The 15,412-nt window shown below is 46.0% G+C and overlaps 1 protein-coding gene across 1 annotated transcript in view; it reads right to left on the bottom strand.

Moving 5' to 3' along the window:
- The window catches only part of LOC116979175 (probable E3 ubiquitin-protein ligase HERC4), a 75,443-nt gene extending 60,269 nt beyond the window's left edge, over nucleotides 1-15,174 (bottom strand). Inside the window, exons 1-5 of the mRNA XM_033030752.1 lie at nucleotides 14,947-15,174; nucleotides 10,035-10,191; nucleotides 7,686-7,762; nucleotides 6,746-6,967; nucleotides 1,891-1,982 (exon numbers count right to left, since the gene is read on the bottom strand). Of these exons, the coding sequence (XP_032886643.1) occupies nucleotides 1,891-1,982; nucleotides 6,746-6,967; nucleotides 7,686-7,762; nucleotides 10,035-10,191; nucleotides 14,947-15,166 (768 nt within the window). The 5' untranslated portion in view covers nucleotides 15,167-15,174. The remainder of the gene's footprint in view (nucleotides 1-1,890; nucleotides 1,983-6,745; nucleotides 6,968-7,685; nucleotides 7,763-10,034; nucleotides 10,192-14,946) is intronic.
- Nucleotides 15,175-15,412: the final 238 nt, after the last annotated feature.

The raw sequence follows: 15,412 nt of genomic DNA, 5'->3' as shown, positions 1-15,412 counted from the left end.
TTCGATCAGAACAGATCAGATGATGCAGTACATAAATACAATCAGTTCAAACTCAAGTACAATAGAGTCAGAGAGTCATACAGGAAACAGGCCCCGTGTCACACCTACACTAGTGCCATCTACACTAGTACCACTCTCCTGCATTTGGCCCATGTCCCTCTAAACCTATCCTACCGTGTACTTGTCCAAACGTTTTTTTAAACATTGTGATAATAGGTAGAGCAAAGAGGAAGATACAAAGTGCAGAAAAGGACACAAAGTGCTGGAATAACTCAGTGGGTCAGACAGCATCTGTGGAGAACATGAAACGGACCCTTCTTTAGACCAGTCTGTTCTCCAGAGATGCTGCCAGAACTGCTGAGTTACTCCAGCACTTTGTGTCCTTTTGTGTATTAACCAGCATCTGTAGTTCTTTGTTTCTATAGAGCAGAATTTAGTTCTCAGCATTGTAACACAGCAGTATCACAGACAAAGTCCAATGTCCACAACGGGGGTGGAGGTGCCACAGTATCTCACATAGGCACACGGTGCTGAGGCTTTACAGGCACATTAACACAATAACACCACAGATGAATAATGAAAGGCCTAGATGGAGTCAAGTTTTATTTGTCACATACACATACAAGATGTACAGTGAAATGATGATGGCAATGCAGCGGGATTGTGCAAGAACAACAGAACAGAATGGAACCAGTATTTATATATTTTTAAAAGTGGATGTGGAGAGGATGTCTCCGCTAGTGGGAGAATCTAGGACCAGAGGGCACAGCCTCAGAATAATAGGACATACCTTTAGAATGGAGATGAAGAGTTTCTTTAGCCAGAGCGTAAATTTGGTGGAATTCACAGCCACAGGCGGCTGTGAAGGGCAAGTTAATGGATATTTTCTAAGCTGAGATTGATAGATTCTTGATTAGTAAGTGTGTCAAAGGTTACAGGGGGAAGGCAGGTGAACGCATTTGAAAGGGAACTACAGATCAGCCATGATCAAATGGCAGAGCAGATTCGCTGGGATGAATGGTCTAATTCCACCCTGGTCTTATGGTTTTGTGGTCTTATAGGCACATCAACCATACAAATACTGACACAGAGACACAAGGTTGTGCAGATGCTGGAATCTTGAACAAGTTGAATGTGCTGGAGGACCTCAGCAGGTCAGGGAATGGACAAGTGACATTTTAGGTTGGGACTCTTCTTTGGCCTGATGGATGGGGAGAAAACGTTGGCAAAGAGAGGTGGGGTTGGGACAAACCTGGCAAATGAGAGGTGGCTACAGATGAGTGAAGTTTGGCCCATATCCTTCTAAACCCGAGAGATGCTGATGCTGAAATCTTGAGCAGTCTGAAGAAGGGTCCTGACCCGAAACATCGCCAGTCCATTCTGTACACTAGTTCTAGCCTACACACGAGGGACAATTTCCCGAGGCCAATTAACCAATAAACCACGTCCAAAGAGTGGATTTTGATCTCTGCTCAAGACGAGTTTTGTTTAATACTATGTTAGTTGTGACTATGGAATAAAAGTTCCTTGTTAAGGAGAAATGCTGTACGGAGTTTGTACGTTCTCCCTGTGACCACGTGGGTTTTATCCGGGTGCTCCAGTTTCCTCCCACACTCTGAAGTCGTGCAGATTTGTAGGTTAATTGGCTTCTGTAAATTGTTCCGTGTGTGTAGGATAGTGTTAATGTAATATAACGTGGTTTTCGCTGGTCGGTGCGGACTCGGTGGGCCGAAGGGCCTGTTTCCACGCTGTAACTCTAAAGTTTTAAATAAAAACTCCTTTTGCCATTGAGGTGTTACCAATGTCCTGGTTGTTACGGGATACGTGCAGTGATTCGGGTCCGTGTGACAGGTTACAACAATGATTACGTCTGAAGTGACGGGGACAAACCTTGTTCAGCACAGCAGTGTGGTGGGCCCCACAGGACACCTGCACGACTTTCTTACACTCCAGAAGCTTCACACAAGTGGGATGGTATCGAGCTGTGATGAGAACAGGGTAAGTTATTCAGCCTCCCTCTCATAAGTTCATAAGTCATAGGAACAAAATTAGGCCATTCGGCCCATCGAGTCTACTCCGCCATTTAATCAAGGTTAATCTATCCTACTCTCTCAACCCCATTCTCCTGCCTTCTCCCTATAACATTTGACACCCTTACTAATCAAATACCTGTCAATCTCCGCTTTAAAAATACCCAACGACTTTAGACTTTACTTTAGATTTTGGAGATACAGCACGGAAACAGACACTTCGGCCCATCGAATACGCGCCGACCAGCGATCACCACATACACTAGCACTATCCTACATACTAGGGGCAATTTACAATGTTACCAAAGCCAATTAACCTACAAACCTGCATGTCTTTGGAGTGTGGGAGGAAACCGGAGCACCCGGAGAAAACCCACGCAGTCACTGGGAGAACATACAAACTTATTACAGACAGCACCCATAGTCACTATCGAACCCGGGTCTATGGCGCTGTAAGGCAGCAGCTCTAACACTGCGCTGCTCTGCTGCCCTGACTTGGACTCCACGGTCATCCTTGGCAATGAATTCCACAGATTCACCAACCTCTGACTAAAGAAATTCCTCTTAATCTCATATTCTGAGGCCGTGCTCTCTGGCCTAAGACTCTCCCATTGGTTGAAACATCCTCTCCACATCCACCCTATCCTTCCCAATGGTAGGAGTGAATTGAGAGCGTGACCAGGATGGTGTGGGTCTTTGATGATGATCAGCAACTTGGACATTGCCTCATACAGGACTGATTACACGCGGGGGGGGGGGGGGTCAAGGAGATTCATCCCATGACCTCCCATCTCCTATCACCCAGCTTCTCCCCTGTTTGCATGTTTTCCTTGTGACTCCGGTTTCCTCCCACATCCCAAAGACGTGTGGGTTTGCAGGTTAATGGCCCTCTGTAAATTCCCCCTAGTGTGTAGGGAGCGTATGAGGAAGTGGGGTAACATAGAACTAGTGTGAATGGGTGATCAATGGTCAGCATGGATTCGGTGGGCTGAAGGGCCTGTTTCCATGCCGTATCTCCAAACTAAACCAAACTTCAAGCAAATATCATCTTTGTATTTCACTGAGGAGAAGGAGCATTTTGCTGTGTGCATTATAGGGCACACAATGCTGGAGTAACTCAGCAGGTCGGGCAGCATTCCTGAAAACCATGGATAGGTGACGTTTTGGGTGGAGACGCTTCTTCATACATCCAGAGAGGGAGGGAGGCCAGTATGGGGGGTCCAAGAGGAGGGGGAAGGTGGGAGATGGGAGAAGGCTCGTCATTGGAGGGGGAAGCTGTATCACTGCCGACCATACAGAATGCACAAAACACACAAATAAATACCGATAAATCAATATATTATGCGAATATTAAGCAACCATAATGATCTCAAATGCATAATTCTATATTCATTATTTAATTTGTTTTAAACGCTGTATTCTGTGTAGAATCTTAATAACTTTCATCGCTCCAACTGCAGTTCTGCAGTGTACCACCAGAGGGAGAGCGGTTACCACAGTTGCTGGTCTCAAGCAACAACAACAACAACCCTGATTTCTCTGGTGCCTTTAATCAAAATACCCCAGAGGGGAACTGCCGGACAAACTTTGACAACAAGTCAAATAAACAGCTTTCAGGTGACATTGAAGGCTTGATCAATCAAGTGGGATTTAAAGAATGAACCGGCAGGATTCTGAAAAGATCAATTTGGACGTTAGGAAGGCAAATGCAACGTTAGCATTCATTTTGTGGGGACTAGAATATAAAGCAAGGATATAATGCTGAGGCTTTATAAGGCACTGGCGAGGCCACATTTGGAATATTGTGAGCCGTTTTAAGCTCCATACATGAGGGAGGATCTGCAAGCGTTGGAGAGGATGCAGAGGAGGTTAAAGAGAATGATCCCAGGGGTGACTGGGTTACGTATGATGAGCGTTTGACGGCACTGGGCCTGTACTCACTGGAGTTTAGAAAGATGAGGGGGGATTACACCAAATAATGAAAGGTCTGGATAGAGTGGACTTGGAGAGGATGTTTCCAGTAGTGGAAGTGTCTAGGATAGAGGGCACAGCCTCAGAATAAAAGGATGTTGCGTTAGAATGGAGATGAGGAGGAATTTCTTTAGCTCGGGGGTGGTGAATCTGTGCAACTCATTGGCACAGACGGTGTGGAGCCTAAGTCATTGGGTATTTTTAAAGTGGAAATTGATATGTTCTTCATTAGTAAGGGTGTCAAAGGTTATTGGGAGAAGGCAAGAGAATGGGGTTGGATGGGGAAAATAGATCAGCCATATTTGAATGGCTGTGTAGACACAAGGGGCCAAATGGTCTAATTCTGCTCCTATGTCTTATGGTCTTAAAAATAGCAAATGCTAGAAATACTCAGCACACCAAGCAGCATCTGTGGAGAATGAAATGAGTTAATGTTTCAAGTTAATCAGCACTGGGAAAGGGAGAAAACAAGCCTGTCTTCAATGTCAGAGATAGGGAAGGGTGGTGGGAACAGGGGCAAAGTTGTAATACGGTGCAGACTAAATACTTTTAGACATGTTTTGTTCATCTATTGACCTGAGATGTTGATATTGTTCCTCTCTCCACAAATACTGCCTGACCTGCTGTTTCCAGTACTTCCTACTTTTATTTTGGATTTCCATCGTCTGTGTCATTTTGACTTTTCAAAGGTTGTAAGTAGTAGGCTGTGGGCCGAGGAGCTTTATTCTGCAGTTTCGTGACCCAAGTCACCAAACTACATGAAATTTTCACATATTGTGTAAAGAAATGTATATAAATCACCCCTGAAACTCGATATGAAGAAGACTTGCACATTTTTATTAAATTAGAGAAAAACCGGAAAAATGTCGGGAATTTTTTAGTCCAATCAAAGCACATTTAACATTGAGTTGTCTGCCAGTTGGCCAATCACGCGCTTTGTTTCAGGCTAGCACACAAAATGGCTGAGGGGGCTTCACAGATGCCTGTTTTACTGGAGATTCCGATGTGTTGTTCTGTGGAATAAATGTCGTGGAAACTTGCAGCAGGTTAATTGTATTTAGTGGGAAAAGCATTAAAAAGGCTGAAGAAAGTGCTGCGAAGTGGATTAAAGTGCAAGAAAGCCTTCAAAGTCCCTGCTGATGTGCTGGAACACAAAGAAGGCCCCCATGAATCAACTCTAACTGAAAGGTAAGACTAAAGTCTGAATTTATGAAAATCTATCTGTATGGACTTTAATTAATGTAATTGCAACCTTTTATAATGTGAATAAATTCATTCATTCATTCATTCATTAATTCCTTATTCATTCATTCACTCACTCACTTACTCATTCATTCATTCATGAAATTGAGGGTCTAAACTATAACACAGTCAATTAAACATTGTCACTAATGCCAGCTTGTTGTAGAGTAATAAGTCTTTAACAAATAATCTCGGAGCTGCCTGCGAAAACTTACCGGGAAAAAGTGCTCCGACCGCGGGACCTAGGTACTCGCGGTAAATAGCGATCGATATCCCTCCGTTTTTCTCCCGTTATCGGGGTCTGAAAACGACCGCCACAGACGGCACTATGTACAGCCTCCACCCCCCCCTCTCTGCCCGCCCGCGGAGATGATCCGCGATTCCGCGATCGCGAATCGGCCGCTTATTAATTGAGACCGCGGCTTCACTTTACCGCGAGTACCTAGGCCCCGTGGTCGGAGCACTTTTGTGCTTTGATTGGCCTAAAAAATTCCCGACATTTTTCCGGTTTTTCTTTAATTTAATAAAAATGTGCAAGTCTTCTTCATATCGAGTTTCAGGGGTGATTTATATACATTTCTTTACACAATATGTGAAAATTTCATGTCGTTTGGTGACTTGGGTCACGAAATCCTATTTCTAGACACATTTTTGATGCTCGGCCCACAGCCTATAGGGGGCGAGAGGTGAAGAGATTGAGGAGAGGAAATCCAAAGGGCAGAAAAGGCCGGCAGACATCTGAAGGGGCATAGACTGTGGAACAGTGCAGCACAGCAACAGCGAGTAGAGCTGCTGCCTCTTAGCAGCCCAGAGGCCCAGGTTTGATCCTGGCCTCGAGTGCTGTCTGTGTGGAGTTTGTACGTTCTTCCTGTGACCGCATGGGTTTCCTGCCTGCTCCCCATAACCTTTGACATCCTTACTAATCAAGTAATCCTTAAGTAATCAATTCTCCTCGTGACCGCGTGGGTTTTCTCCGGATTTCCACCCACATTCCAAAGATGTACAGGTTTGGAGGTTAATTCATCATCATCATCATCGTTGAAAACATCAAGGGGCACGCTGCCTTACAATGCTATGTACGACAGTGATCGCAACTTCTACTGAAGTGTGGATGGACGTTGGCTCACTAGAAGCTCATCTGCCCTTTGACAGGTCTTGTTTTTGCTCCTGCTTGAGGTCCACAACCCCCTCCTCACCTGGCAAACAAGGTGGGGGAGACGGTTTAGTCGCCGACTATCCGACCATGGAGCAGGTAGCACGGGATTACATGGTACCCGTGGCGGGGGAAACTCCCCCCTGACAGGTATAGGTTAATTGGCTTCTGTAAATCAACCTTTGTGTGTTGGATAGAACAAGTGTCAGTGTGAACTTGGTGGGCCGAAAGGCCTGTTTTCACGGTATATTTCTACACTAAACTAAACTAAAATTCCCCACGGCCAGGCGTGGACCCCAGAGATGGGCATGAGTACAATTGGGAAGATCCCCGTCCTCGTTTTTCTTACCCTTCACATCGTTTAGACCCAGCTGTCCACGGTGATTTGCTCCCCAGCCGAACACTGTCCCTGACAGAGACACTGCAATGGTGTGGGATCCTCCCGCTGCGATCTGAGCCAAGGGAATCCCAGCCAGCGCTGTCACGTGCTGCGGACTGTGCGTGGTACCAACGGCCTCGCCCACTCCCAGTTGACCATTTGTGTTCTTGCCCCACGCAAAGACTTGACCATCTCGGAGGAGAGATAAAAATGAAAACCTTGTCAAAAATTACACGTCAGAAAGTTTATGTCACATCTGCTCATGTATAATTCGATTAAGCTCGTTAATTCTCATTGGATACTTCATATATGGAGGCTTTGGAGAGGGTGCAGGACCGGTTAGTGTAGTTTAGTTTAGTTTAGTTTATTGTCACGTGCACCGAGGTGCAGTTACAAGCTTTCGCTGCGTGCTATCCAGTCAGCGGAGAGACAATACATGATTATAATCGAGCTGCAACTCTTTGCCAGGGATGGTGTGGAGGCAGATACAATAGTGGTATTTAAAAGACCTTACATGGACAGAGAATGGAGGAATAAGGATCACGTGCAAACACAGGAGATTAATTTAACTTACCATCATGTTTGGCATAGTCATTGTGGGCCAAAGGACCTGTTCCTGTGCTGTACTCATTTTATTAGTTCTAGCAGCAGAATTAGGCCATTTGGCCCATAAAGTCTACACCGCCATTCAATCATGGCTGGTCTATGTTTCCCACTCAACCGCATTATGCTGCCTTCTCCCCATAATCTCTGACAACGTTACTGATCAAGGGTATCGTTCTACGCCGAGAGTGGCTCCGTACTGCCCCACCCACAGCGAGGCAATCTGCCTGGTCCACGTTTCCCAGACCGATGCGTTCTATTGACCAATGTGATCAGCTGGCCCATTGCTGCCGTGTGATACTCCTACCTTTGCAGAGAGCCAGAGAGTGATTGCTTCCACAGGCAACTTGAACGACACACCTCCCTGCAAAGCTGCTGAGTAACCTGTGGAAACAGATAAACCACGAGTCAGTCACTCAGGCAAGAACTTCATTTCAGCCCAGAAACTCTCCGTGTTACTCATTACCCATTCTTCCCGACTGTTATCAGGCAACTGAACCGTCCCCATGTGGTCCTGGTCACCCATCAACCACATTACAGAGCTTTAATTGGATATGTAGAAAGGAACTGCAGATGCTGGAATATATCGAAGATACAGACACAAAGTGCTCAGTTCAGTTTAGTTTATTGTCATGTGTTCCGAGGTACAGTGAAAAGCTTTTGTTGCATGCTAACCAGTCAGTGGAAGGACAATGCAGTGGCAGCTTCTACTGGGAACTGCTGAGGGTCTGGAACTTGGTTGCTGTCGACCGGGGGCCCCCTCTGCCAGGGTGGAGAGGGCTCGGCCCAAACCGGCTGCCTGCCCCTTTTCCGGGGTTACGTCCGCATCTGTTTGGTACTAGAGATGTAATAGGCGCTGTCCACGGGCACCCTGGGCGGTATACAGGACCGTTGGGCACCGCAGGGGGTTGGAATGTATCCTTGACAAGGATTGTAACATAGTTGTATAATACTCCGTATATTTAATATTTAGGATTATTTGTTTTACTTTGAACTATGGTGGTGGATTTGTTGGTATTGTTTTGTATTGTGCCTATTATTCTTGTAATAATTGATGACATTTATTTTTGGTAAAAAGAAACAGTGCAGCGCTCCCTCAGTACTGCTCTCGCCCCCGGTCATTTCCTCTTCTCTCCTCTCCCACACGGCAGAAGATACAAAAGCTTGAAAGCACATAACACCAGACTCAGGAACAACTTCTTCCACACGGCTATCTGAATGATGCCCCCCTGAGGCAAGGGTGTAAAGAGCCTGTCCCACCAGCATCCGATAGCATGCGTCTAGCGCGACCAAACATGGTCGCTTGGGGCGTACAGACTGGCGGGGCCAGTCCCACTTCGATCGGCGGAGGCGAATAGAGTTGTGCGGGGCTGGTCCCAACATCGCGCGGGGCTCCAAAAATCTTGCACTTTACGAAAATTCCCGCGCGACAACGGCCTGTAGGCCCACAGCCGCATTGAGGCCGTACGCAACGCCTCGACGGCCGTATGCAGTTCCTCGATAGGCGTACGCAGCATCTTGATGCTCTACGCAGCATCTTGACGTCGTACGCAGCGTCTTGACAGTGTACGCCTAGCGCATGGCGTTGCGCGATGACGTCACCGCCCGACGTCGTGCGACGTCCAAATTCAGTCGGCCCGCCTCCTGCCCAGCTGTTTGGTGAGTTTGACGTAAATTACGTCACGCGTGAATCTTGCGTGTACTTACCGCAAATTTAGCGCAAACTAAAGGCGAACTCCACTTCCGTTTGGTTACGCTAGACGCATGCAATCGCATGCTGGTGGGACAGGCCCTTAAGTTGAGGACTACATTACCTATGAGAGCATCGCTGAGTAGTCTGATAACAGCGGGCAACAAGTTGTTCCTGACTCAGTGCTAGATGCTTTCACGCTTCTAAATGTTATGGTTGGTGAAGTTCAAAAATCAACAGCATGAAATGTTGATAATACTCAGCTGATCAGGCAGCTTCAGTGGTGGGTGAAACAAGGTTAATATTTTAGGCCAATAACCAGCGCTGCTAAAAGTTGAAACATTTTTGTGGTGGCACAGTAGCGCATCTGGTAGAGCTTCTGCCTCACTGTGCTAGAGACCTGGGTTTGATCCTGACCTTGGGTGCTGTCGGTGTGGTGTTTGTACATTCTCCCTGTGACCGCGTGGGTTTCCTCCTAATGCTCCAGTTTCCTCCCACATCCTAAACACGTGTGGGTTTGTAGGTTAATTGTCCTCTGTAAATCGCTCCTCGTGTAGAGGGAGTGGATGAGAAAGTGGGGTAACATTGAACTAGTGTGAACGGGTGATCAATGGTTGGCATGGACTTGGATGGCCAAAGGGCCTATTTCTATGCTGTATCTCTAAACTTAAACTACACAACATTAACCATTCCTCTCCACATAGATGTCAACTAACAGATAACAGATAATACTAATAATAATAAATTGTATTTAATGGGCGCCTTTCAGACATCTCAAGGACACCTTACATAGTAATCGGAATAACATATAATCGGAATACAACAAGTAATAAAGACATCACAGAGACACAAATTAATAACAGAATTCAATCCAAAAACAGAAAATCAAAAACACAGTGTGAAGAGAGAGCAGCGGCAGCCAAAGCCGAACCACAATCACAATCTAATAATCAAGATAATTCTTACTTTGGTTTTGTGACGATGAAAGATTTATTTGCCACTCCACATTTTTGGTTTGGGACTTTACTGAAGTATACATTTCCTGCTTCAGACACGTAGAGGATGTTGGAGCCACCGATGTCTGCTGTATGAATCTTCTCGTCCTGTATCGCAGTGATCAGCTCTGTGCAGGAGAGGGAACAAAAAATATTGCAACTGCAGAAAGTAGAATTTAACACACATTGGTTTTATTAGGAAGGTTTATCAAGGGAGGAATCAGAATTTTAAATCTCTTCACTTCAGTTATGATCGACCTGTAGCTTTGCACAATAGTAAACAAAGCTTGTGTTCATTACAAAATTGGGGTCAAGGAAAGAGCGTTCACGTCGCGGCCCTGTTTCCACCAATCTTTCCACCACCACGCACAAGAAGTACAAGAAGCGACAAGACAGACACCATTGTATGCAGATGCCGAGAGGCGTGTTCAGCTCTGGCTGAACAACTTCTAATCCTGTGTGTGGACTCGATAAGAAGAAGATTACAAAATTCAGGAGAAGCCAATGACCAAACCATAGAGTGAACCAAAAGACATTCCAACACGTTATAACAGATTCCACAGGAGAGCACATTTGCTAAATTGAAGTAGGAAGGAAATGCAGCTGTTGGTTTATACCTAAAATTGTAGATACAACGTGCTGGAGTAACTCAACGGGTCAGGCAACATCTTTGGAGAAAAAGGATGGGTGACATTTCGGGTTGGGAGCCTTCTTCAGACTCGCTTATGGTCTATCGGCTACATTGATCAACCTTTTAAGAACCAGGAGAACTACAAACCGTATATTCAGCTGACTGGCTTCTAATCTCTGGAATTCTCTTCCTTAATCCCACTTCTCCTTAATCCCACCTTTCTCCAGCATGCTCCTGTAAAATGCTCCTTAAAGCATACTTGGAGTTTATAAAGTCATGACTAATAAACAGGTCCTTCAGCCCAATTCTTGCATGCTGACCTAAATACCCCATTTAAGTCGTATTTGCCTGTATTTTGCCTATATCCCTCTAAACCTTCCCTATTATAGAAACATAGAAATTAGGTGCAGGAGTAGGCCATTCGGCCATTCGAGCCTGCACCGCCATTCAATATGATCATGGCTGATCATCCAACTCAGTATCCCGTACCTGCCTTCGCTCCATACCCCCTGATCCCCTTAGCCACAAGGGCCACATCTAACTCCCTCTTAAATATAGCCAATAAATTGGCCTCAACTACCCTCTGTGGCAGAGAGTTCCAGAGATTCACCACTCTGTGTGAAAAAAGTTTTTCTCATCTCGGTTTTAAATCTTTACGATACACCTGTCCAAGTGTTTTTTAAATGTTGTTATAGTACTTGCCTCAACTACCTCATCTGGCAGCTCGTTCCATAAACCCACCACCCTCTGTGGTAAAAAAGAGTCCCTCAGGTTCCTATTAAATCTTTCCCCTCTCACCTTAAACCTACACCCATAAGTTCTTGATTTCTCTACCCTGGGAAAAAACTGTATTCACCCTACCTATCCTCCTCATGATTTTGTATACCTCTGTAAGATCACCCCTCAGTCTCCTGTGCTGTAAGCCCTCGAGTCCTGGCAACATTGTTGTAAATCTGCTCTGCACCCTTTCCAGCTTAATGACATCCTTCCTATACCAGTGTGACCAAAACTGCACACAATACTCTAAGTGCAGCCTCACCAACATCTGAGCTTCCACCCACATCCCTTCCTCTGACTTCATGCTTCACACCACTTCTGTCCTTCCCTCGCAACCTATTGCCTTCTTTCCATCTCTGGCCTTTGTCCACCCATCTGACAATCAAATCCTCCTCACCTGAATCCACCTATCACTTGTAAGGCTTTGTCCCACCCCACCTCTCTTACAGCTTTCTCCCTACTACTACAATCAGGGTTAAGAAAGATCACCTATTCATGTTCTCCAGAGATGCTCCCTGACTCATTGAATTACTCCAGCACTTGTGTCTTTTTTTGCTCTAATATCTCCTTATAACACCATAAAGGAGCAGTATTAGACCATTTTTGCCCATCAAATCTGCTCCGCATTTGATCATGGCTGATCATTTCCCCCTCACAACCCCATTCTCTTGTCTTCCCCTTGTAACCTTTGAAGCCCTTATTAACAAAGAACTTATCAATCTCTGCTTTAGGAATACCCAATGACTTGACTTCCGCAGCTGTCTGTGTCAATGAATTCCACAGATTCACTGCCCTCTGGCTAAAGAAATCCCTTCTCATCTCCATTCTAAAGGTACCTCCTTTCATTGTGAGGTTGGGCCGTCAGAGGGCCCAACTCGTTACTGGAAAAATCCATTCCACATCTACTCTATCCAGGACTTTCATTATTTGGTAGATTTCAATGAGATACCCCCTCATTCTTCTAAACTCCAGTGAGTACAGGTCCAGAGACTTCAAATGCTCATCGTATGTTACCCCAATCGTCTCCGGGATCATTCGCATTAATCTCCTCTGGACCCTCTCCAAAAGCTGGCTCATCCTTCCTCAAATATTTAAAAAAAGTAAAGTATCCTTTATTGTCATTTAGACCTTCCGGTCTGCACGACATTTCGTGCCTTGCAGTCATACATATAATAAAATAACAAAAACACACAATAAACACAAATTTAACATCCACCACAGTAAGTTCACCAGGCACCTCCTCGCTGTGATGGAAGGCAAAAGTCTTAAAGTCTTTGTCTCTTCCCTCCTTGTTCTCCCTCTGCGCTGAGGCGATCCAGGCCTCCGATGTTGTGACCCCGCCGGGTGATGGTAAGTAAGTCAGTCCCGCGGCTGAGTCCGAGCTCCGCGAACAGGCCGGTTCAAACTCCACGGCCTGGGGTGGTCGAAGCTGCCGAAGCTGCCGCCCTCCAGTCCAGTGGATGAAGCTGTTGTTGCGGGAGCTCCGGAAAAACAGGTCACCAACCTGTGACCTGCGAGCTCCCGACGATGTCGTCCACTGGCCGGCGGCTGAGCCTCCGAGGCTCCGAAGTCGGGTCGCCGCCGCCGGAATGTCACCCCAGCCCCGAAGTCAGGCCGCCGTCGCTGGAACGCCGCCACAGCCACGAAGCCGGGCCGCCGGCGCCGAAACGCCACCACAGCCCTGAAGTCAGCTAGCCTCGTGCTGGTAAGTCCTGGCCGGCTCTGCCTCTGGAGCCTCAAGGTCGGTCCCAGTTGGAGGCCGCCAGCTCCGCCATTAGGCCTCAGCGCAGACGGAGACGGGGGATACGACAAGAAAAGGTCACATTCCCCCGAAGGAAGAGACCAAAACTCCCCCCCCCCCCCACATACACAACCTAATAACTAGAATTAACTAACTAAAACAGGACAAGAAAACTAAAAAAAAGAAAAAACAGATGGACTGCAGGCGAGCCGCAGCTGCTGAGGCAGTGCCGCTACTTCATATGGGGCCCAAAACTGCTCAGAATATTCCAAATGTGGCCTTATAAAGCCCCAACATTACATCCTTGTGGCTCAGTGCTTGTGATTTACTGTAACAATGTAAGTTGTGTCATCGGGGTGGAGCTAAATGATTTCCAACGTAAACATTTCTATTCAACGTTACAACGGCCTGGACCAACAGAAATGAAAGTGAAAGTAAATGTCAAAGTCACAGAGGTAAATACATCTATTACACTGCAAAGATCTTTGAATAAATTCAGGACTCCCTCCAACAAGTTCCAGCAATATATATATACTTATCCTGAGACATTTCATTGAAGCAATCATTTACTTCTTCCAGATTTATTCTTTTTAATTTTATGACAATAAATTATTTACAAAATATTTGCTGCTTTGTTATATAAAAATAATTCCCTTAACATCATTGTAAGACTGCCTGCGTAAGGACACTTTTAATATTAGATCTAACACTAAAGGCAGTAAAACTTGAGGGCGTGAAGGCTCTGTATCTGGCTTACCCTGGTATGCTTTGTATGCTGCCTTTAAACACACCAGAGACTGTTCCCACACTCCCTTTAAACTCAACTGAACCCCAATTCCCACATTCAAAAGTTCATAAGTTACATGAGTAGCATTAGGCCATTCGGCCCATCAAGTCTACTCTGCCATTCAATCATGGCTGATCCATCTTACTCTCAATCCCATTTTCTTGCCTTCTCTCCATTCCCTGTTATCTCAGTAGGGACTGTTCCTGCTCACCTTTTAAACTCACCTGCTCTACTATATTATTTATTATGCAATCATTGCAACATCTAAAACTACACAGAATTTTAAAATGTTCAGGTGCGTAAATAAGAATAACTTTCAATAGTCCAGAAAACTGCCATCTGGCATCAGCGAAGGAACTGCAGATGTCGGTCTACAAAAAAAGACACAAAGTGCCGGAGTAACTCTGTGAATATGGGCCAAGCGTGGGCAGGTGTGCCACTGGCAGCACGTTACAGGCACCCATCACCCCATGTATAAACGTTTAGGTCTTTCGTCCCATTGAGTCCACCTTGACCAACATTCACACTAGTTCAATGTTATCCCACTTATGCATCCACTCCCTACACACGCGGGGCAATTTACAGAGGCCAATTAACCTACAAAGCAGCACATCTTTGGAATGTGGAATGGAACTTATGCGGTCACGGAGAGAGCGTGCAAACTCCATGCAGACAGCTCCTGAGGTTTGGACTGAACCCGGGTCTCTGGTGCTGTGAGGCAGCTGTTCTACCAGCTACACCACTGTGCTGCCTGATGGCAACAAACAAATAAAAACCTTGTGTAGAAATGAACTGCAGATGCTGGTAGGTACCAAAGATAGGTACAAAGTGCTGGAGTAACTCAGCAGGACAGACAGCATTCGGATTAAAAGGATGGGTGATGTTTCGGGCCGGGATCTTTCTTCAGACTGCTTGGTCTTTAAAACCTTGGTCTTTAACTCACTCACCTAGTTGTCCACTCCTCTTGTGGCTGTTGCTCAGTGTATAAACCCTGCCATCCCTCAGGATGAACACAGTCAGATGAGGGCTGCAGCAGATGTGGTCAATTTCCTCGTTGTCGGCAAGTTCTTCCCAAGGGGTGGCCTGGATGAGTTTTCGGACTTTGTTGGATTTCGATCCCCTGAACCTACTGCCCAGCTCCCCCCAGTGAAAGATGCTTCTCTCCATGTTGCTCGGCAGAGAGTGAGTGCCTGTATGTTTCAGTTTCATTTCTTGGTGGCTGAGCTCTGAGACAGGGAACTAGTGCGTTGCTTGGCAGAGATCTAGGCATTCACTAAGGCAGATGTCTGTCTCACCCCGGTCACTCCCTCTTCTCCCCTCCCCCATCAGGCAAGAGGTACATATAGTGTGAAAAAGCACACGTCCAGATTCAGGGACAGTTTCTTCCCAGGCAACTGAACCATCCCATCACCA

The sequence above is a fragment of the Amblyraja radiata genome, chromosome 1 (genome assembly GCF_010909765.2).
Source record: "Amblyraja radiata isolate CabotCenter1 chromosome 1, sAmbRad1.1.pri, whole genome shotgun sequence".
In the NCBI taxonomy this organism is placed as follows: Eukaryota; Metazoa; Chordata; class Chondrichthyes; order Rajiformes; family Rajidae; genus Amblyraja; species Amblyraja radiata.
Note: the sequence above shows the minus strand (reverse complement) of the source record. Positions and strands in the feature narration are given on the sequence as shown.